Source organism: Tasmannia lanceolata, unplaced genomic scaffold, assembly GCF_043159265.1.
Source record: "Tasmannia lanceolata isolate RefF3 unplaced genomic scaffold, GAP_Taslan_0.1 ptg000029l, whole genome shotgun sequence".
NCBI classification, from domain to species: Eukaryota; Viridiplantae; Streptophyta; class Magnoliopsida; order Canellales; family Winteraceae; genus Tasmannia; species Tasmannia lanceolata.
This window is the reverse complement of record NW_027518706.1, coordinates 9,870,267-9,893,939: the sequence shown is the minus strand read 5'-3', so window position 1 is coordinate 9,893,939 and position 23,673 is coordinate 9,870,267. Positions and strand designations below refer to the sequence as shown.

The following is a 23,673-nucleotide window of genomic DNA, read 5'->3' as shown; positions in this document are numbered from 1 at the left end:
TGCCGTTTTATCCGGCGGTTATCTCCCGGAAAATGGTAGCGTCATTATGTGGCTTCCGGTCGGTCACCAGATAGGGAGGAGACACGTGTCTGGTGGGTCGCCTTGTTTTGAGACACAAGGGTTTCTTCCTCGAGTTTATAAAAGGAAGACCATCCCGGCATTTTGTCATTGCTTTCTTTTTGAGATAGGTGTTTCTCCGCATCTTTTTCCTTTTTTCGGTAATATGTCTGGTTCTCCTTTGCGGGTTAGGGGCAAAGCCCCTCTTTCCCAGGAATCCTCAAGTGACCCCGACCTGTCCTCCGACCTGGAGGAGGACCTTACGGCCCGTCGGAAAAGGGCTAGGGGGACTCGGGCCCTCCCTCGGGCTTTCCCCCCCTTCGCCTTTCCTCCTTGCCTAGCAAGGACAAGTCGTCTCACTCCTGTGTTTCCAAGGAGTGGTCTTTTTTTTTCCAGGGCCTATCAGCAAGGGATGGAACTGCGTGGCCGGGTCTCGAAGATGGGTAAGGAGATTGAGGACTTGAAGCGGGAGAACGAGGCGTTGCAGAGAAAGGTTCACGCCCTTAACGAGCAACTGTTTGAATACGAGGTGGACCCCTTGCTGGAGAGCTCCTGGGAAGAGGAGGGGAACCCTTCGGGAGAGGAGTCTTCTTCTGTTCGTTCGAGCGATTAGTTTCTGGCTTCCTTTGTTTTCCTGTTTCTTTTTCCTTTCTCCCCCCTTCTTGTCGGGGGTTTTGGGGTCTGCGTGCCCTATGTTTGGTTTCTTATCCCCTCCCCTTTTTTTATAGGCCTGTGGGCCAAAAGGATGTGAATGGATGGTTTCTTTATGAGTTTGTGCCGTGTTTCTTATGCTGCTTTTCCCATCTGTGTGGTGGTTAGTTTTATTTGAGGGGGAGTGGTGGAGACGAGGCCGGGCTTTTATAGGACCGGGCCCTTTCCACTGTGTTTGGTATATATTTTCCTTGTTCCGAGGAATTGTGACGGCTTTGCCCGAACCTGCGCGGGGTTCCGAGCCTTTACCTAGCGCGTTTAGTTTCCTCCGCTTGTTGGGTTCGTATGTCGAGCTCTCGTGTCGTGGCTCTGGGTCTAGGCGCGTATTTTTCCTCTAGTGGCTTTGAGGTCGGATCTCTTCGCTTGGTTTCCCATCTTCGGACCCTTCCTTTTCATTAGGTGGGGAGGAGTTGAAACTGGGCCAGCGCGGGCGATTTGAAGTCCGAGCCCTTCCTTTGATTAGGTGGCGAGGAATTGAAACTGGGCACGCGCGGGTGGTTCGAAATCCGAGCCCTTCCTTTCATTAGGTGGAGATGTTATAGGGATGGCTTGCTGGGGGGAGTTTTTTAGTGGTAGGAGCAACGTCTTTTCAGTCGGGAGGGGGGGAATGGCGCTTCGATTTCTGGCGGTTTCCTCGAATTCCCCAATCGGCGCCATGTGTGAGCGTCCCATCCGATTAGACAGGGAGGGAGATTAATCGACGCGTGTCGAAACCCTAGCTCTTTTTAAGGCCTTTTTAGGGATTTCATTCTCGCCTTATTTCTTCGTCTTCCTCGGGTGAAGTGGGCTTCCTTCTGCGGCGATTTCTCTGGGTGCTGCTCATCACCAACTTCTCTCTGGTTTTTGCCCTTCTTCATTTATCTGCCTCGGTGAGTTCTGTGCTTTTTATTTCGTCTGACATTTGATTATTTTACGATGCCTGTCGCAACCGGTTCTCAGAGTCCGTCTACCGAGTCAGTAGAAGTAGTGGAGAGGGCTCCGCCAAGGAAAATGAGGCGGTTGGTAAAAGGCGGGAGCGGCGGCTCTCGAGATGAACAGCTGCCCAGGGAGTTGGAAGATAGCTCCGGGGCTTCTGGATCGTCATTGGAGGCCGCTCCCTTTGAATCTCCCACTCGAGTTTCTTCTACTCGCGAGGCGGAGATTAGGGACATTCGGTCCGGTGCCGTTATCCGCGCTGGTCGGGTGGCGTCCTGTAAGAGTTCTTTGGAAGAAGGGGCGGCGGAGAGGATTAAGAGGGAGTTTCACATTCCCGAGGATTACGAGATTAGGGTTCCTTCTTTTAGGGATGGGGTGTGTGAGGGCGTTACGGAGGAAGAGGTAGCTTTCTACGTGGAGGCTTTTCGGGCAGGGATTAGGTTTCCGCTCTTGGGTATCATAGTAGAGGCCCTCGAGTTTTACCGGGTGGCCCCCTCCCAACTGGCGCCCGATAGTTGGCGTACTCTCTTGGCTTTTGTGGCCAAGGCGGGTCTTCACAAGATTCAACCTACCCTCCCTCTGCTCAGGAGTTGCGTTGCCCTTAGCCCATTGGTGAAGGGGGATGACAGCTGGTTGTACCTGACCCAGCATCCTCAGGTGAAGATCGCGGCGAACTTGCCCTCTTCCATTAAGAAGTGGAAAGAGGAGTACGTGTTTATTATTCCTCCGTCGGATGCTGGTTGGGGCTTCCCTTGTTCTTGGAGGAGCTCCGTTGAGGGCGAAGGAAATCCCTCCTCGACGAGTCCGACTGTAGCAAGTTTGACTTGGAGAAGCTCGCCTCCGGGGAGGCTATTGATGTTTCTGAGTTTAGATGGGAGAGGGGTTTGAGGAGGTTCGGTCTGCTGGGTGCTATAGAGAGGAGGGCCCGCTGCACGGGCGAGAAGGTGGAGGAGAGTTCCGCCAGTCATCGTGGTGAGCCTTTTTCCCTGGGTTTCTCCCCCCCTCCTCTTTTTTTTTTAGCTGTCGTTTTCTTCGCTCTGAGTTGTTGTTGCTCTTCTGTTTTTGGCTGCAGGTATGTCTTCTTCTGGTGATGCTGGTAGGGGAAAGGGGGTTATGGCAATGGCGGCGAAGGGTCTGGCTAGCCGTCAGAAGATTCCCTTCGGCTTTATGACCGCGGCCAGGAAAGACCGGTCGCAAACTAGGCTTCCCACGTCCGCTCCATCTAATTCTTCTGGTCGATCGGTCGGAGTGAAGGATACGGCTAGTCTCCTCCTCGGGAGTTGGAGCCTTCCGCCAAGAGGGTTGCCCCTTCTTGCGCTAAACAGGGGAAAGCCGGTCGTGGGGCCCGTTCTCCTGCCGCCTTTGCGGAGGACATGTCGAGCCGGCTGGAAGGGTCGGTTATGACCAAGCTGCTTCTGGATCGACCTTTGGCAAGCCGGGGCCGATTGGGGTTGGTGGTCTTCTTGAGGACAAGAGGGGTGGTATCAAGTGGGTGTTCTCTAACCTTATTGGATAAGAGATTCGAATGAAGCTGGGCTAAGCGCAGTCCTCCAAGGTATAAGACTTATTGATGAGAGCACCCTGCCTTCGTTGGTGGTGGAGGGGAACTCCCTCAATGTCATTAGGTGGATGCTTGGGAGCCACCCCCACCCATAGAGATTCATGCATTTGGCGGATGAAATTCAGGATCGTGTGGGAGACATTCAGTTTCTTGAATCTTTTTAGCATGTCATAAGGTTCGCTAATAGTGAAGAAAATAGGCCAGCCCAGGTGGGGGTTGGTAGACCCGATTGGAGGTGTTCAACTTACTCCCCTATAAGAAGGGATGGTTCTTTTCTTTTTTCCCTTTTTTTTGTTCTCCAATGATTTGGGGATGCAGAATTACTAGTCCATATAGTTGATGAGAATAGTCAACTATATCAAGGAATATACTACAGAAATGGTCACATCAATCTCAACATACAGGTATGGAAATAGTTCATACCTGCATCACACTTGAAACACGCATACAAACTCCTTTCTTTCTGGAACATAGATATAATTCGTACTTTTAAGCGGCTAAAAGCAATGTAACACAAGTGTCTAATACTTACAATGGCTGTGCACAGATCAAAACAATGTAACCTTGCAACATAGCATAATGGTACAACTTTATATCAATCATTTTCTATTAAGCTAAGACAAGGTAGTATATCATATAACAGTGCGACGTCCATTATAGCATTAGAATTGAAGAAAATAATCACAGTACCCCTTAATGTAGAGTTATTTAAATTTTATATTAGAATAGCTCTGTACAGTATCATTAATTATAAGAAACAGGGAAAATGAAGTACACTGTACTGTTCAGACATAAAACAACCACATTGGTACGCAATTTTTTTTTTTTTTTTTTTAAATAGAGGTATGCGATACTCGGGTTTTGCTGATGTGTGCAGGTATCATCAGGCAACTAATGCAAAAGGCAATATCGCAATGGACTGTGATCCCAACGCCGCAGAAACCTATCGTGAAGCAAAAATCACAGTAATTTAAAATGAAAACCTATTTTCAATGAGTTGGAACTTTCCATCAGTGGCTGGAATTCGAAAATGGCCCCAAAATAAGCTATTTCAAGCAACGCATTTTTCCATTGTAGACCTAATATGTGCAAATAACTTCTCTAGAAGACCTGATGTAAAGGTCCTACAATATTTTATCAAATATTTAATGAATGAAAAAAAAAAATCAGGCTGTACAATATTCTATAGCCATCACATTGGAAACAATTGAAGTGATTCTACAATGTGGTAATCTAAATTGTTAACATGCAATGATATACCTCTCCACCATGCTCTATGACTGTGTCTTCGACGACATCACTTAGCATCTCTATGGAACGGCAAAACCCGAAGATGCACTATCTTCTACCCATATCAAGTCCCTGAGAATAAATTTTCTTAGTCATGCCGCCAAAATGTCTACAAAGTCTAGAAATGTCTCCACACAAGAAAGAATTTCTTACGTTTGTTGCTGCAATATCAAAGAGTGCACCTAGACAAAGACCCTGATCTGGATCCATGTAATCTCTCTCCTGAAAACGCTGGACTCTTTGAGATGCCTTTCCTCTTCCTTGCTTCTTCTATACATAGAGCATGTATTATTGAAAAGCACCATCATCATTAATTTATAAATCCAGCAACCAAAACAATAATCAAATAAAAACTAGAACGTACCAAGTAATGCATAAGCTAATCTGCTCTAGTACAAATTGATACGAAAAAATTCAGGAAAAAGAACTATAATTGAACTTTGAACAATCTTAAGATTTTTCAAAAGGTGATATTTTCAAAGTGAGCATAGATCTCGTCTTATTTGAAATCATTATACTTAACCGATTTGGTAGCATCACACTGTATGAGGTTTGTTAAATCAGTCCACAGGAAGACTCTCAGGCATCATACTGAAGAAGAAACCATCTAATTCCCATACCATAAACTATTATATTTTCCAGCAAAAGGAGTCTGTAACTCTGTATACCTCTACAAATCAATCTTCAATCCATAAAGTAATTAAAACCCTTGGTTTTGTTACCCTAAGAGATTTGACCGAACTAACAACCCCTCTTGATATACATCAAATGCAAAGTCCCCGAAATGTAGGGCTTTTAAGACTTTTAAAAAATTATACACCAACGACAGACAAACTCGCGTTGAATCACTCAGCATTAAAAATGACCTATCAAAATTGAATTTTAGGACTCTCTCTCTCTCTCTCTCTCTCTCTCTCTCTCTCTCTCTCTCTCTCTCTATATATATATATATATATATATATATATATATATATATATATATATATATATGAGAAAACTGTTGGCGAGCTTAAGCGCACCATTTTTTTGGTGTGCTTAAGTTGTTATAACGCCTCCCATTGGTGTGCTTAAGCAGGACCCAAACATTTAAACAAATGGGAGGCGTTATAACAACTTAAGCGCACCAAAAAAATGGTGAGCTTAAGCGCACCAACAGTTAGTTCTCTCTCTCTCTCTCTCTCTCTCTCTCTCTCTCTCTCTATATATATATATATATATATATATATATATATATATATATATATATACCAAAAAACACAGTAAATATAAGCTATAAAGTCAAGGTTTTCTATTACTTTAACCCCTCTGCAACAATTCAAATGATAGGTGCCTCTTCCTTTGACTTCAGTAAAATTTAATAAACATCCTAAAATATGCCTATATAAGACTCGTGATAAAATCCTTAAACTAAAAAAACCAAGACAAATATGTAGGCTCGATTTTCTTCTTTCATTTGAATGTTGCACATGAAGTATGACAATCTTTCATAAAAAAAGACTACAATATGTTGCGGGTAACAATAAAACTATCACATTTTGCAAGAACTGCTTTGAGAATTGCATTAAAATATTTTCATTAATGTTAGTCGTCGAGGAAGATAAAATGAAATGACCACAAACTAACAACAGAGTTAAGTATTGAGCAGAAAATTGTTCGTTGGAAGAAATGATCTTAAACCAGTGCTTTAAATTAGAAGAAAAGCCTTACATCTGAAGTAGGAATTTGGCGAGGGATCAAGGAGCCTCCTATCTGAAGGAGCCCATCTGCAGTAAAAATTGTAACTCTGTCCCCAGGCACCCACTGGATAGCTACATCAACGGTATCTTATAAGTCTCCTTGAGTTGGAAAGAAAGGCTTGAACTAATTACAATGATGATGATGATGAGAATGTGCAAAAGAATATTTCATCATTTTTTCAGATTTAGAGAACATTCAATAAAATTAATCCTATTAGTAAAGATACTACATACATACAGGGTAAAGCGCCTCCACTTTGAGATGTGGCACATATTCAGGCAAGTGGGACCCCGACAATGAGTTGGTACCAACATGAATTGTTCAGCTAAAAATTACACAAATGGGAAGACACTATTCAAATCACAATCAATGAATAGAAAAGAAATTTCTCCCCACATGATTCTTCTCGTCTTCTCATCTCTTCTCAAATAAAATGCAATAAAATCTTAGATTATAAGAATTTTTTACATGGTATCAAAGCATCTGATCAAGATCACATAACAAAGGACGAGATTTGATCTCTTGAAACTCTAGAATCTCTTCTTCTTACGTAACCTTCAATCCTTCCAATCCTCTCTATTCTGCGTTTCCAATCCTTTTCATTTAACCTATATTATATCTCTCTCTCCCTAAACTACTTCTGTTTTCTGACTTCATCTTGTTCATTTTTCCCCTTTTTGGTTGACAATCCTTATTTTTCTTTGTTAACATGCACCTCATTTAATTTGAGTCTCACGCTAGCATTTAACTTGGGAAAAATGAACTGCTTACAAGCCAACTTCTTGGTGTCAGTATGATGCTGTTAAAGTATAAAAGATTAAACAACGCCATCTCCAACAGCTTAAGCTTTTGGAGTAATTGGTTGTTTCACATGGTATCACAACAAAGGTCCTTGGTTCAAAACTCCTTGATGTTAAAAAAATTCGCATGTAATGGCCAACTCAAAAGAGGGGCCACATGTGCCACTTGTAGGCCAACCCTAAAAAGAGGGGCCACATGTGTGGGGGAGTGTTAAAGGATAAAAGATTAAATAACGTCATCTCCAACGGCTTAAGCTTCTGGAGTAATTGGTTGTTTCACAGAATTGAATCAAATGAGCGCACCTACGCCCCAGCTCTTACAGACTTCGACCTTTGAAGCAAATCTTCACCTACTGTCTTGAGGTCCTGAATAGGTCATCCGGTATTCGATTGCTCGAATGTGGTACTGTCATGCAAACAACTGTGTTTTGATTCACAGGTGTTCGCTGCAGAGGCAGTTATTGTGTTATAATCTAGGAAGCACGGGTACTCTCCGAGGGCTTCCGTACCCGTACCCGACACGTATTGGGTGCGGGTACGTTTGGGTACTCCCTGGGTACGTCCTGGGTACGTACCCATATTTAGAAAGGAAAAAAAACCCAATTTTGGTTGCTGGGTGCCTGTCGGGTGCGCACCCACACGTACCCGACACATCCTGCTTCTCTCATCTGGTGTAAATCCTTCCTGCTTCTTCTCTCTCATCTCCTGTACTTAGTATTTACATGTAAACCATTTAAGTATGTACTTAAGATTTACATGTAAATAACGGAATACGCCCCATTTGGATTTATTAAAAATAGTTTCAAGACCAAAATCTAAAAGGAGAAAAAGTCAACTCTATTGTTCTAGTACAAAATTCGAAGAAAGAGGGTCGGGTCAAAATTTTAACTTTCGTAACTTCCAAACGGTGGGGTATTTTTCAAATAAAATCTATCACGTCCAAACATTATTAAATCCCAAAAGCTCGGTATAAAAACTCTCATAATTTGGTCTCTAAAAATTATTCATTTGGTCAACACATTGGTCAACACACTGGCGACAGACTTTTTTTCTAATGACTGATGTATTGATGCCTCATGTTATGAAATATAGAACTTAATCACTTATGAAATGAAGAGTAATATTAGAATTTTCCATTTTGGTGATCTTATTGTTATTTGATTGCTCTCCAATTATTATTTTTAATTTTTATAAATATATAATAAAGTATTAAAATATATTATTATATTCAGCGTACCCGAATGTACCCACACCCGGTTTTTTGGAAAATTACATACCCATGTCGTGTCATACCCGTACCCATGCTTCATAGGTTATAATGCTTGGTTGAGAGGGGAGTGGTCTATGCATCTACAGACTAGATGGCTGTGTTGTATTGACCCTGATGTGATTTAATTTTAGTTAACTTGCTTCATTTTATGCATCCTTTTATTTTAGTCAAACCATTATTTGTTATGTCTTTATGCTTTATTGGGCCTAGATGTGGGGGGATGTCCAGATACCCACCTCTCATAGCTCATCTCCCATGGCCCGCGAATTAATTCCCAAACCCTATCCCCTAAACCTATTTAACCTCCTCTAGTTCTCCCCAAGGTTGCCAGAGTGGGAAACAAAGGCTCTTAGGAAGGTGGGAAGCGGGAAGCATGAAGGGTCGGAGAATTTTTTAATAGTTAAATGTTTACAAAAATATTAAAAAAATAAAAAATATTAAAAAAATATAAGAAATAATTATATGAACCAAATATTAAAAAAAAAAACACTTTATTAAAAGATCCAACATTTACTTAAAGGAAAATCACTATCAGCTGAAATGCCTATGTTGACCCATCTGTTGACTAGTGCCTGACAAGATGAAAAAAATTTAGAAACCAAATTATGAGATTTTTTACTGGACTTTTGAGATTTAATAATGTTTGGACATGATAGAATTTATAAATTTTTAAAATTGGAAAAATACCCCATCGTTTGGAAGATAAGATTTTGACCCGACCCGTTTTTTTAAATTTTGTATTAGAACTGGAAAGTTGACTTTTTATCCTTTTAGATTTGGGTCTTGAAACTATTTTGAATAGCTTCAAATGGGGGGTATTTCCTTGTTTACATGCAATAAATCTTAAGTAAATGGACAATAAAAATAGTAATTACTTCCTATAGAGTAGGAATCGCATTCCCCACGTTTCTGAAACGGGATTCCCAAAAATTGGAGAATCGAGAAGATTCCTATTTCCGAATGGCGATTCCCCATTCTGAGTAGCGATCCTTCATTCTTGCTTCTCCCAACAATAAAACACATTTTTTGAAGAGGAAAACCCCATGAAGTGGAGCAGAGCCCCCCTTCCTCTCCTCCTTGTTGGATTCCACACGACCAGAGGGTGGTGATCATGGACGGCACCTCTCTCTCTCTCTCTCTCTCTCTCTCTCTCTCTCTCTCTCTCTCTCCCTCCTATTCTTCTTCTACATCTCCTTTCCCCTTCTCTTCCTCTTGCCTTTCTTTTCTTCTCCTCTCACTCACCAGTCCCTCATTCTTTTTCTTTGTGTTTTTCTTATTGTTTCTACCACATCATCCCATCCCCTTTTCTCAGAACCCCAACCTTCACCTAACTACGCCACCCTCCTTTGAATCCAACCCCACCCCCAAAAAAATAATAATAATAGTAAACTTTATCTACATTGGAACCCCAAACCAATCCGGGGTGTGTGTGTGTGTGTGAGACGAGAAATTATATGGTATCTATATGAGACGAGATATTATATGGTGCACATACGTGAAGTCCAGTGTAGGCGGTACGACATAAGTACCCCTGATATTTGATCCAACTGCAGCCCCTTAAAAAGTGAGCTGCTGTTGGATCAAATATCAATGGGGGTACCGCCTACACTGGTATTGATTAAATATCAACGGTTTTTGGGGGCTGTTTTGTATTGATTATTTTTGCATTTTTCTTTGTACCTTCTGGGCGGACTTCCTCAGTCTTCCCCTTTCCTTTAATGAAATCTGTTACCACTCAAAAAAATATATATATCAAGGGCGGTACCGCCTATATGGACTTCACTACTGTGCGCCATATAAAATCTCATATGACTATATGAGACATTTTAGACTAGATGATCTGGATATTTTGCATACGATCTGTACTGATTTTTTACGACTTTGGTTATTATGGTTGTGTTTGTACAGCACTTTGGATAGATTAATTCCTGATTGATGTTCAAAATAAAAGGCTACAATTTTCATCAATTCTTCTAGTTGTGATTTGCTATCAAATCAAACAATTGTAGAAAAAGAAAGATCATAGCAGGCCTGTCAGCTCCCAGATACGATTAAAAGATAGATTCAATAATAGTTTATCCTGTGATGGTAACACTGACACATGTTTTCCTCAGATGAATCTCACCCCCCCCCCCCCCCCCCCCCTAAAACACCACACACAAGAAGAAGAAGAAGAAGAAGCCACCACCAAATTCAATGTCCATTGAGGCAAAACAAATAGAAAACCAACTCCCTTACCAAAAAAATTCAACACAGATCTCTAGAACCTCGGGTTTTAACAAAAAATCAACAAAGATCTCTAAAACCACTGGTTTTAACAAACACTGATCTTTTGTGAGTTTCAGATAAGTAGTCGCTACAAATCTGATCTCATGTACCAAAAATCCTTCAAATGCTGATATAAAACCCTTCTTTTCTATAATAGATCCATTGATATAATCACGAACATGGTCACATCGATAGTATAACATAATAGAGAGAAACTTGCGGAAAAATTGAGAACATAATTCTCAATTGCAAACCTAATCTGTAGTTGTATTCATTCTTTCAACTGATCATGTTTGCACGCTAAAGATTAGAAAAGCAGGATAACCTAGACTGAGGTTGTGGTAACATGATAAACCAGATGATTAGAGAGTTTTGATTTTCATGTGTATAACTTCTGTCACCAAGTTTGGGTTTACGGTATTGAGAGAAATAAATAATCTGCCCCTATCAAAAATCTATACAGATCTAAGTACCCTCAAGAATACGTAGAAACAAAGAAAGTACAACACTAAAGGACAAAATAACCTCCTCAGAGTGAAAACTATAAACACCATTCTGATCGAGAATCTATAAGAGGAAGGCTGTCAAATAAGCCAAGCAAGCCGGACAGCGCCCCTATCGGTTGAGTTGTTCCGTTCGGTCCCTCGCCCTCACTCTAACACCTTGAGTATCATACATGTATCTAAAATGTCATTTTCCTCTGTATCCAGTCCCGGATTTGAGAGCACCCACAAAGACACAAAAAAATTGAGCTTCTATCAAGAAAATAACAACCCCCTCCTTCCTAATTTAGGTTGATCCACTATCGAATCTTTAAAATAGCAAGATCATTCGTCACTTGGGCCTACAAACAACATTTCAGCCCGATATAAGAATACATCACCTCCTCTCCGTGTACTTCACCGCAGTGACAGACCTATAAATCCTTTCTGACATAGCTCCCGCCTGAACCCACATAAAAAATAGGATGAAATATTACATAGTGAAACACAGTATGTGAAAACCATAGTTACCAAGTTGGGAAACAAATTCAGGAAGCAAAACGTGAAAGGAAAGGGGAAGCGGGAGGGGAAAAAAAAGGGAAAACAAGAAATGGAGAAGCAATAGAAAATTATATGAGAGACGCGTTGACAAATGCCTAAGAAACGCATTAGAAACATTATAGAAAACGATAGAAAGATGTCAGGGGAAAAACAGATGAAATACAAGGGAAACACGAGAGAAATATGTGAGAGGAGTGCACCTAACTTTTTTCTTCCATAACATATTTTTTTACTCGTTTCTATTTTTATACTATATGCCATTTTTTTCCTTTTTAATATGTATTCCACAATTTGTTTGGTATTATTTCTACAAAATGTTTTTCGTATGTTTCACAAATGGTTTTCACATGTTTTACATGCATTTTCTATCGGTTTCACGTACATTTTTCATGTATTTCACATAGGTTTTTCATGTGTTTCACACATGTTTCACATAAGTTTCTCATATATTTCCCAAACATTTTCAGAAATGTTTCCCCAATTTTTTCCATGTTTTATAAGCGTTCCCGAAACGCGTTTCCCACCTCCCCAAGGAGTTTCCGGCAACTATGGTGAAAATTTCATATAATTTTAACCTTGTATCATCCAATTGGTGGACCCTATCATCAATCTGAATCACCTAATCCATAGGCCATCTCTTGGTGTGCAATAACCATCCGGGGAATTGCATTTTCAATTGAAACAAAAATAACAGAGTGTTACTATCAAGAAAAACGCAACTCATTAAATGTTTCAGATCATGTAATGCAATTTCCAATAAACTACAAATCCAAAACATTGAAACTGGACTAGACTGTTCAGAAGAATAATAAGCCCAATCAATTGGATGGCATTTACATGGCGCCAGGGGGAAAGTGCAGAATTCACATGATGAACACACAACATTATGCCACATTTCCTCTTCAAATAAATTGTAAGTCTGAAATGTTGCCCTCAAGAAAAATACATATTCTAAGGGTGATAAATTCACCCCCTACTTTTCAAAATGGACGGCACAAACCACACCATAGGATGATCCAAACCGTCCATTTGATGGGCCACAAAGTAAATAGCTTGCACCCGAAAAATCATTTCCATTGGATGATCCCAACCATCCGATCTATAGAAGTTTCCATAATGTGAATCCCTCTTTAGATCGGAGGGCTAGAATCATCCAATGGTAATGATTTTAGGGCACAACCTATTTACATTATGGCCCATCAAATGGACGGTTTCGATCATCCTATGGTATGGGGCTGTGCAATCCATTTTGAAAAATAGTGGGTGAATTCATCATAGAAGGGCGTGAATTTATCACTGCCATTCTAAAATAACAAACATTTGATATTCTCACATACATACTCTACAACTTGGTTTACTTCTTCCCTCACAAGTCCACACAAAATCATCCAAAAATTAAAATTCCTTAGACTTTGAATTCAAAGATGTTACAAAATCGTAAATTGGATTTGATAGCAATAATAGGCCGCGGAGAAGAAGAAGCGCGCGGTGAAAGAGATAGTTCAGAGTCGTAAATTGGATTGTGGGAGGGGACTTCAACACAATAAGGTTCCCAAGGGAGAAGAATAGGCCGGGGAGAATAACAACTAGCATGAGGAACCTTTCCAGTTTTATTCTCGATAATCAGCTTATTGATCTTCCTTTGGAGGGTGCGCGGTATACGTGGACAAACAAGATGGACTCACTGATTTTGAGCAGAGTTGACAGAATCCTCATTTCTAAGGAGTGGGATGAGGCTTTTCCTTGTATACTCCAAAGAGCTTTACCTAGAACAACGTCGGATCACAATCCTATACTATTGGAAATTTCTGACTATTATGGAGGGCCAAAACCTTTTCGCTTTGATTTATCGCTATGTCAATCTCAGGATTTTGAGGAGAAAATTGCAGCATGGTGGTCGGAATTACGGGTGAAGGGCTGGCATGGTTTAATTCTCTGTAAAAAACTAAATTGCTTAAATTAAAGATCCGGGACTGGGTAAAGGATGAAGCGATTTCTAAAAGGTTCAGAAAGGAAGAGGTATGCGCTTGCATTCAAATTCTAGATAGAAAAGAAGAATCTGTTGCTCTGGATGTGTATGAGAAAATGGAGAGATTGGCTCTCGTGGTGGAACATGAGGAGATATTAAGAAGGGAAGAATTTCAGTGGCGTCAAAAATCGAGAGCCCTGTGGCTTAAGGAAGGAGACAATAATTCAAAATTCTTTCACAGGATGGCAAATGCGAGGCGGAGAATCAATTCAATTAATAGTATCAAGGAGGGAGAGGCTTTGGTGGAGGATAAAGAGCAAATCAAGAATATCTTAACAGGGTTTTTCTCGAAGTTATATCGTAAGGAACATCCGTGGAGGCCTAAACTGGCGGGGCTGCATTTCCGATCTTTATCCCAAGTGCAATTTGAGGTATTAGAAAGATTATTCACAGAGGAAGAGGTGAAAGGTGCTATATTTTCAATGAATAAAGACAGCGCCAGGACCTGACAGTTTTCCTATGGGTTTTTATCAAGCTTATTGGGGGATTATCAAGTCAGATGTTATGGCCTTTGTTCATGAGTTCCACGAGCGGGGAATTCTAAATAAGGAGGCAAATACTACCTTCATCACACTGATACCGAAAAAGGATGGGGTTATTGGGATGAAAGATTTCAGACCAATAAGCTTAATTCACAGTGTTTCCAAAATTATCACAAAGATCTTGGCCTGGAGGTTGAAAGTTGTAATGGGGGATGTTATATCACAATTCCAAGGTGCGTTTGTTGATAAAAGACAGATTCTGGACGGAGTATTGATAGCGAATGAAGTCCTTGATTCTATTAAGAGGGGGGGCCAAAAGGGATTGATTTTAAAGATCGATATTGAGAAAGCATATGACCATGTGGACTGGTCGGTTTTGGAGTTTATACAGGAAAAAATGGGCTTTGGATTAAAGTGGCGACAGTGGATGAAAGCTTGTTACAGTTCTGCTTCTTTCTCTATTCTCATTAATGGGTCAGCTGAAGGTTTTTTCAAGAGCGAAAGAGGGTTGAGACAAGGGGACCCTCTCTCACCGTATTTGTTTATTATGGTGGTGGAGGCTCTAAGTCTCTTGATAACTAAGGCTGAAGCAATGGGATATATTAAAGGATTATCTCCAGATAGATTATCGCAATCTGTTAGTCATCTGCAATTTGCAGATGATACGCTGATATTCCTTGAGGACCGGAAAGAATATGTCGATAATATCAAAAAGATATTCAGGTGGTTCGAAATTGCTTCCGGCTTAAAAATCAATCTCTCAAAGAGTGTCTTGGCAGGTATAAATGTTGATCAGAGCAAGATTTGTGATTATGCTGAATCGATTGGCTGTAAAGAAGGTAAGTTGCCAATATCTTATCTTGGTCTTCCATTAGGCTATGGAATTCCTTCTCAGTCTCAGTGGGACCCGGTGATAGAAAGAATCGAAAGCAAGCTATCAACATGGAAGAAAAATTATATCTCTTTTGGGGGGAGAATTACTCTAATCAAGGCGGCTCTTGCAAATATGCCGGTGTACTTCATGTCGTTGTACAAAGTGCCGGCTAAAGTTGCACAAAGAATTGAAAAGTTGCAGAGGGATTTCCTTTGGGAAGGGGAGGGTAAAGATTCTAAGTTGAAACATCTTCTCAATTGGAAAAAGGTCACCAAATTAAAGAAGCGTGGAGGATTAGGAATTGGTAAGATCATATTGCGGAATAAATCTTTGCTAGGGAAATGGTTATGGAGATATGGTGTGGAAAATAATTCTCTTTGGCATGAGGTTATCGGGAGCAAATATGGTCGTGAATGGGGTCATTGGAATGCTAAATCTCCTACTAGTGGAAAAGGATCTAGAGCGTGGAAATCGATTTGCTCAACTCGATCGAATTTTGATCCTTTTGTCCGATTTAAAGTTGGAAAGGGGACTGATGTGCGCTTTTGGAAAGATTTGTGGGTGGGTGACACACAACTGTGCTTCTCTTATCCGGAGTTATTCCGAATCGCTTCAAACATCGATGCAAAGATTTCAGATTACTTGGTGAGGGGCGCTGAAGTTGGGAATGGTTTCTGGGATATTCAAATGCGGAGGGATTTGAAAGATGAAGAAGCGGATAGTCTGGCGGCACTTCTAAGTGTGTTACAATCGTGCTACTGTTCTCCTTTTCAAGATGACGAGAGAATTTGGACACTTGAATCTGAAGGAGCTTTTTCAGTTAAATTGTTCTTTGCTGTTATGAACGAGGGGAATATGAGTGTCTCTCGTCAAGCTAAAATTTGGACATCTACTATTCCACCGAGGATAGTAGCATTTGCATGGACAGTGGCGCACAGATGTATAAATACTCAAGACTGATTGAAGAGGAGGAGCTTTCAAATACCAAGCAGGTGCATTCTCTGTTTGAAGGAGGAGGAATCACTTGATCACTTGCTTCTTCATTGCCCATTCTCTTATCAGGTATGGTATAATGCAATTAGAACTTTTGGTGTGGCGTGGGTCTGCCCTAAAAAGATAAATAGGATTTTAGTAAATTGGTATGGTAGCTGCTTTGGGGAGATGATTTTTTCACCCCTCTGAAGGATAATACACCCACTTGTAACGTGTATTGTGGGCAGGCTTTCTATTCACTTGTTTTCCTGGGGAAAGTAAAAGAAAAGGTTTCCTAAGAATCTGACGTGGCATTAGGAAAAGAAATCTAGAAAAACTGTGTAGGAAAAGGTTTCCCGCGCCTATTCACGTGCGCAGGAACTGTGCAGGAAAAGGTTTCTCGAGAAACTGCTTGCCCACCTTATTTCACTAGTTTTCTCGGGAAAGCAAATCCGACCAAAATAGTGGGATTTGGTTTCCCATACTTGTGAGAAAAGAGATATTTCCACATCATTTTTGGCAATTTCCATGTCATTATTTGATATTTTCTACCTAAGCTTGTTACTTTATCAGGAGAAGCAAGTGAACACCAGAATTCTATCTTGTCAAAGTTTTGTCAAGGAAAAAAGAGGTTGTTTTCCAGAGATTTGCTTTCCCGGGAATGCAAGTGAACAGAGCCATAAGGAAGATGATTTTTTCGCCCCTATAGGATAATACACCCTCTTTTTAACGTGACTTGATGGTCAAAAAGCCTTAAGTCTGTCCACAATTCAAATTAAAAGGGGGTTTATTAAAACTTTTTTACGGCAAAGCATGTGAAAGGGGGAGCGCATTATCCTACACGGGGCGAAAAAACAACTGCCTTATATTTTTCTGGGAAGTATTTATTTGTGGCTGCTACTTTTTTGTCCTAACGACGAAGCCGGAAGTCACTTTCACGGTCAATGGGGAAAGGCAATTTTTAGGTGTAAGAGCGGGTATGTGAAATCTAGATCGTTGATCTAGTAGAACATTATGGACCGACACATGATTTTGGTTAGAATTATGCCTGCAGTTGGGATCAATGGATCTGATCACAAATATATACTAGTCAGAAGTGGGGCCCAATACGTTTCATTTATATGCTTTCTTTGGTAACTTTTCTATCAGCATTTTTGGAAAAAGAAGAGCTATTTAAGGAAGAAAGGACATAGTCACATCTCATTTGCTCAATAAACCTACGAGAAGTTGGATGGGCAATAAGGTTTTCCTCGGAAAATTTCTTAAAAATTTCTTTAAGAATTTATTTTTTTCATGAAAAGATTTTCTATTGTTTGATTCGCATCTCCCAATTTTCCGGATTTTTAAATTCTACTGTTTAGTTTATATTGATCAATAAGGGAGATGGTATTTTCACTCCCCCTACATTACGTGCATGCTCCCCTTATAAGGTAATTTGACATCAAAAAGCGTTAAAGTTGCCCACTTTTCACGTCAAGTCATGTTATAAGGGGAGCGTGCGCGTAACGCAGGAGGAGTGAAAATATCATCGCCCTTTCATAATCTCATATTGTTGTATTTATACTCTTTGGTCTCGAAAGTAATGGACCAACTGCCATGTATCAAACTATACTTTCCTAGCTTTTCAAAATGACCCACTTGCTTGATCTCTAAATAAATTTTTTTTTTTTTTTTTTTTGAATGGTAGTCTCTCAAATTCCATATTGAATTCCAAATTTAGAAACTTTCCCTGCATGATCTCTAAATATTCCGCAGGTTCCTTCTCATAATTTGAATTTAAACCTCTGAATCGTATTTCTACCTCCATCTCGATCGCCTTATACGTGTAAGATACAATGCCAATGTCTTACATAATGTTATTCTAATTCTAATTTGAATTGCTGACCACATAAACATTATGTATTTCATTTGAAATGTTCTTCATTTCAGTACGTGGCCAATCATATTTGTTCACAACTTTAAGTCATTAAACTTGCTAATCGCTCAGATCAACTCTTTAATGAAAGTTAGGAAAGTAGGGAGCTTATAGAAAGATTGAAAGACACGCTTAACTAAATCCATTACACAACGGTACTTTGGATCTATGGGTCCTTAGGATCATGGTTTAAAATTTCGACCGAAATCCGAAATTTTGGATACCTGTGGGGACTGAAACCGAAATTTTCCAAAATTCAATTTTTCGCCATTTACCAAATTTCGGTAATTTCGGTCTGAAATTTCAGTTTTATGACATTATTTATTTAAAAAAGAAAGTGTTCTGAAATTTCGGTCCGGAATTTGGAATCAAATTACCAAATTTCGGATTGAAATTTCGGCAAAATCCGAAATTTCGGTTTTTGGTGAGGTCCGAAACGGTTACCGAAACCGAAATTTTAAACCTTGGTTAGGATACACTAACAAGGATAATCATCCAATTCCATGACACGCTTGTGTCAAAGTTGTACAAAAGTTGAGGTATGTTATTCATTTTTATTTTTATTTTTGAATGGTTTGAGGTATGTTATCCATCACACAGAGAATGTAAGAAGACAAGGACATTTTTGCTATGAAAGCACACACAGACAAGAGCATTTTTCTATTCTTCTTTTGTTTTTGTGTATCTTTTTCCCTTGTAGTGGTCCTTCTCGGTCCACATCCTCTTTTCTTTAATGAATTTACTCTGCCATTTCAAAAAAATCAATGTATGCTTTGACACCTGCCATTATAGGAAAGGCTGTAAGGGACATCCCTGAAAACATTGCGTCTTCCTGACAGGTCTCTTAAATCTTATATTTAATAAGAAATGACTTTGGGAAGGACCCAAATGACAAGGCCTTCTAATTGGCCAAGCAAATCTGTGAAAAATTATTGTGAAAAATTAAGCAAATGTTTCAGATTCTGTTCTATTTTCATATAAAAATTTTGGGGACTTGCAAACATCTTACGTGGCCAATCATATTCTGTTCGATTCAAGTAAAAAATGTGGGCCGAGTTTAGTCAACTGGAACAAGTGACTACTGACTCAGATAAAAACTCAAAACACATTTTCCCATTTATGTAAACATTTTTCACTCATATACTTATATTTCGTATGTAACCATAGTGGTTACGAACATTTTACACCAAATTGAAGGTTACTGGTTCAAAGCTTCTTGTTGTTTAACTCCTTTTACTAGCGAGTTGAGTCAACCCGGGCGATCTTCGTGTAGATAAGTGTTAATACTATGGTCTTAAAAGGGTTATTTCTTCTTTGCTACTCATAAAACTATTTGTGATTATGGGTCAGATTGCATTGCTAATGATCACGGTAAGTTTTTTTTTTGTCAGCCAGACCATCCAATGACAGCATCTATAAAATGTATAGGGCATTAATGGGCAAAATGGTCATTAAAAACATTTTTATATCAGTTGATGGTATTTTAGAATTAGTCTAAATATATCATCAGGCCAAACCAATAAATGTATCAATGTCATTGTCAGTTTCGCAGCGATACTTATGGTAAACATAAAAGTGGAGCTATTATGTGTGTAGACAAACAAGAATAATAAAGTAAAGAGGGGAAGAAAAAGGATTCCTAGCTTTTGTGAACCTTTTCTCAAGAAGCATCAGTGGTCAAATGCGCAATTGTCTTCAGATCAAAGATTTCAATCCAGTAGCCATCAGGATCTTTGATGAATGCCAACCCTTTCATTTTTCCTGCAATAATATTGAAAAGATTAATGAACTTGACTAAAGCAATTCTAAGGAATAACCAATAAAAATTAAAATTAAAAAACTAAAAAAAAAAAAACAAACCTTTAAGTATTGAGTCTATTGACATGTTGCAATTCAAAGAGTTGTGGTGATGTTTGATTTGAAGAAACGATAATAAACTTGGAAGTTACTATACTTCTTGTAAAGCTCTCATGATCTTATATGAGAGAGAGAGAGAGAGAGAGAGAAGCAGAGAGAACCAACACAGTTTGTAAGGCAAGTATTGTGTTTATTTTCATAATGGTTTACAGCTCTAATCACTAGTATGAGCTACGTTTCACTGGCTCTAGTATCCACTGCGCTATCAAGGAATGGAATATTGCCAAGCACCCTCCACTATTTCGGATAGTGTTTATGGTTCTACCTTTTCCTCAGCAACTGGCTTTCATGGTTTTCATGTGGATATAGGTACTCTTTTCCCCAAGTTATATTGTCTCTAGACAAGCTCAGCTTGCCAGATAGACAGGATATGATGATCATTAAAAATATCTGCTACCTAGTGTTCAATGGGAAAAAAGAGTGGAGTTATCTAACCATTTTCTACCGACAATGTAGAAACAAGGTTTTAAATTTCGGTTTCGGAGTAGGTTTCAGTCACCACCGAAACGTTTCGGTTTTTGTAGGCTCAAGTGGTGAGAAACACAAAATCTATGTGGATGCCAAAGCGTCTTGTTTGGAGTTAAATGGTTTCCGGTCCATCGGGGGTGTGAATTGAAAGCAATTTGCTAAATACTAATAGCTTGAGCAAGAATCCAGTCCTCCATGGGGATTCTTGAGTTTATTTAAGAAATAGAGAAAATTCTAATAAAGTGTGATGAGTGATTTCACCCATATCCATCACGAAGGAAACGCAAAGGCTGATAACTTAGCCAACTTTGGGGTTTCTTATACATAAGCAGTATTGTGGCACCATATGCCACAGATGTAACTTTTTTTCTCATTTAGTTTTTATCTACACTATCTTGGGTGGCGTTTCCTTTGTACAATTTTCTTTTCTCTTATTGAATTATCAGTTAAAAAAAACTAAACGCAATGGCTAATAACTTTTTTTCTCATTTTTTTCTCCTGTTTTATGATGAACCTTATTCTCTTGTGTTATGATGAAGTGAGCATGCTTGAAAATCTTTAATCCTTAACCAATGTGGAACATAAACTCATGTTGCAGTTAATTAATGGTTCTAACCAGTAATATTTTGAAAATTTGTTTGATATTTGCATGTAAATTTGTTCCAAAATTTTTTCCTATGTATAGTAAAGAATCAGCCTGGGACAAAGGCTTTGTTGAGTTGAATTGAGTATAGTAAAGAATCAGATCAAAATACTACTATTCCCATGCCAAAATCTAGCACCATAAATAAATTGGTTTGTCTGATACTTTATATCTTGAACAAAAAGAAAGTAACCGTCATCAGGTTTCTTCACAAAATCCACCCCTAAACGCTCAAACCGTTCACATGCCTTGTTTGTGTCATCAACTCTGATGCCTATATGTCCTGAAAACCAAAACGAAAGTGTTGCTTGAGAACAAAAGTACAGATCATACAATTACTCCTAAATAATAAGGTCCTGGCCAATTGGAACCACATTTACTGAGATGTGGTTGGTCCAGTGAAAGTTCAGATATTGATTTCCCAGTTAATATCAGGTGTGCATACCAAAGCCACGGGGTTCTGAGTTTCCATTGTGGTAGCCTTTGAAGTCTGGATCACTTTCTGTACCCCAGTTACTGGAAAAAGTATTCATATACAACAATTATTAGGAAAAAATAGAAAAGACAACCAATTAATATGATTAATGGGTAAATCAGTTACAGACTATGTCACAAATGTCGTTCTCAGGAATTTCTCGGCAAGGGAAAATCTTGGGATATATTTTCTTCTAGTTTATATTGGGAAAAAATGGTAAAAAAATTATTTAAAAAAAATATAAAATATTAAATTTAAGAAACATATAAAATAAAAATATCATAAAAATATCGTGATAATATAGTGATATTATCTAGATATTTTATGATAAAAAAAAATATCGCTATATTTTTAAAATCTCAGGATTAATTCGGGATTTTGTTGTTTCATCAAAATGATGCGATAAAAACACGATATTTTGAAAATATCGGAGATATTTGTGACATAGGTTACAGACAACACAAATTCTAACTATAAAGATTTATCTTACTGTGTAAGCTTAATTGTAGCCTTTTGACCGTAGGTCCAGGCTGTTCGCTGAGTGGGATCAGTAGGAATTGATGCTGGATTCTGTACAGGAAATGGCAAGTGCAGATTTAGAAAATAATTCTGATCATAATATAAAGTGCTATCAAATTTTTGGATTTAACAAAAGATAAAACCAATGTCAAGGCCACTTTTGGATTCCTAAAAAGATAAAACCTCTATCAAAGAGCCATTCTCGTAATAGTGATGTTACAAACTTTACCTCATACCCCATATAGTACAAGCTGAACTTTAATTCTGGAAAATCCAACCTCTTAAGTAACCTGGTGCATTCCAGAACATAAATAAAAAGGAGCCGAGAATTCCCAATTATAGCTTTTAAGAATCTCAAGACAGAAAGAAAACAATATGGTGACTATATGCTTGAGTGAGAATAAGACCATTATATTCATGATAGTGACAATAAGTATGCCCATATAAACAACTAATTCCCATATAATGGTTTATAAGATGGCACATGACCAATATGGACCACTAGAAAAGAGATGGTATTCTCGGTTTAAAATTTGTATTCTAAGATACGTAGTGAGCTTATATTTTTTTTAAAATGATGCAGAACAACTTATGGAACAAACTTTGTTGTTTTGCATCTAATTAACAAACTTCGTGTGATTGTGTCATTTAAAAGATATAACTCAAAAGCACAGAGAATTATTGTGATTTTGCAGGTACTCTGGCATGCAAGAAAATGTAAGCTTTACCAACTGTAAAGGGTCAACTATCTAACGACCTGCCACTTTTTAATAGGAGTATCATTAACAAGAAACTTTTCATTTTCGGAAGTAGAAAATAAGTATTGAAAAAATTCCGTTGGAACTAGGACCAATGTTACCTGGAAAGCGGTTCATTCCGGTACATGGTACGGGAATGGGTACAGGGTAGGATGGTAGCCTGGTACGCGGTACGATGAGGGTATATATATATATATATATATATATATATATATATATTCATATATTTTTACAAGAATGTCATTCCATAGTACACACTACATACATTTAATACACAAAATATAAGAACCTCATGTATGTCATACATATTTTTCAAAAAGAAAGTTCCCGTTGGAATTTATGAATATCCTTCCATAGTCCATACTACATCTATTTAATAAATTAAAAAAAAAACCTCATGTATGCCCTACATTTTTTTTTTCAAAAATGAAGCTTTGGTTCCAATTCAACCCAAAATATATAAAATTTGTAGCTCTCTCTCCATCTCTCTCTTAGTCTATATGCATCTCTCTCTTTCTCTCCCACGGGTCGCCGCGGTTTGTCATTTTTGGTGATCCGGGTCGCTGGCTGAAATACAGGTGTGACAATCCAAGAGGGGGGGGGTGAATTGGTCAACTAGAAATTTTAGGCTTAATTAGGGGAGATTAAAAATTAATCCATTTAATTAAGCAGTAATTAGTCTAACCCCTTGTTCAAATAGGTATATCAATAAAAGCTAGGGTTTCGACTTTCTAATCATGCACATTTAGCTAACCCTTGTTCAAATAAAATTTATAATGCTTAGGGTTTAGACATTCAACTTAAGTGCATTTACGAACCCTTGTTCAATTAAAGCATAAACATAAGTAAGGTTAGAAATTACCAATCACCACACGTGCGAGAAAGAAGGAAAAGAGACATCCACAAGGAACACAAGATTTATAGTGGTTCGGTCACAACTTGACCTACTCCACTCTTCCAAGTTGACCT

At 38.9% G+C, this 23,673-nt stretch overlaps 2 protein-coding genes and 1 long non-coding RNA gene across 7 annotated transcripts in view; 1 reads left to right on the top strand and 2 right to left on the bottom strand.

Annotated features, from left to right (window-relative positions):
- Window positions 1-23,673, bottom strand: part of LOC143858924 (lactoylglutathione lyase-like) — a 44,347-nt gene that overhangs the window by 6,033 nt on the left and 14,641 nt on the right. For 3 of the 4 annotated variants that reach the window (XM_077369632.1, XM_077369634.1, XM_077369635.1), the window contains exons 4-8: window positions 22,176-22,236; window positions 21,918-21,997; window positions 21,398-21,468; window positions 21,146-21,235; window positions 19,579-19,685 (exon numbers count right to left, since the gene is read on the bottom strand). In XM_077369632.1, coding sequence (XP_077225747.1) covers window positions 19,585-19,685; window positions 21,146-21,235; window positions 21,398-21,468; window positions 21,918-21,997; window positions 22,176-22,236 — 403 coding nt within the window. In that variant the 3' untranslated portion in view covers window positions 19,579-19,584. The remainder of the gene's footprint in view (window positions 1-19,578; window positions 19,686-21,145; window positions 21,236-21,397; window positions 21,469-21,917; window positions 21,998-22,175; window positions 22,237-23,673) is intronic. The other variant, XM_077369633.1, reaches the window with a different exon arrangement.
- LOC143859474 (uncharacterized) lies at window positions 4,503-11,511 on the bottom strand. 2 transcript variants are annotated; one of them, XR_013239258.1, is made up of 4 exons: window positions 11,493-11,511; window positions 6,242-6,342; window positions 4,688-4,804; window positions 4,503-4,606 (listed from the first exon to the last, which is right to left on the bottom strand). It is a non-coding gene; the product is annotated as an uncharacterized LOC143859474 (long non-coding RNA). The 2 variants fall into 2 exon arrangements; XR_013239257.1 differs by lacking the exon at window positions 11,493-11,511 and adding an exon at window positions 11,135-11,154.
- On the top strand, window positions 13,244-14,130 carry LOC143859029 (uncharacterized). Its single transcript, XM_077369704.1, has 2 exons — window positions 13,244-13,561; window positions 13,618-14,130. Exons 1-2 carry the CDS (start codon window positions 13,244-13,246, stop codon window positions 14,128-14,130), a joined length of 831 nt encoding a protein of 276 aa, XP_077225819.1.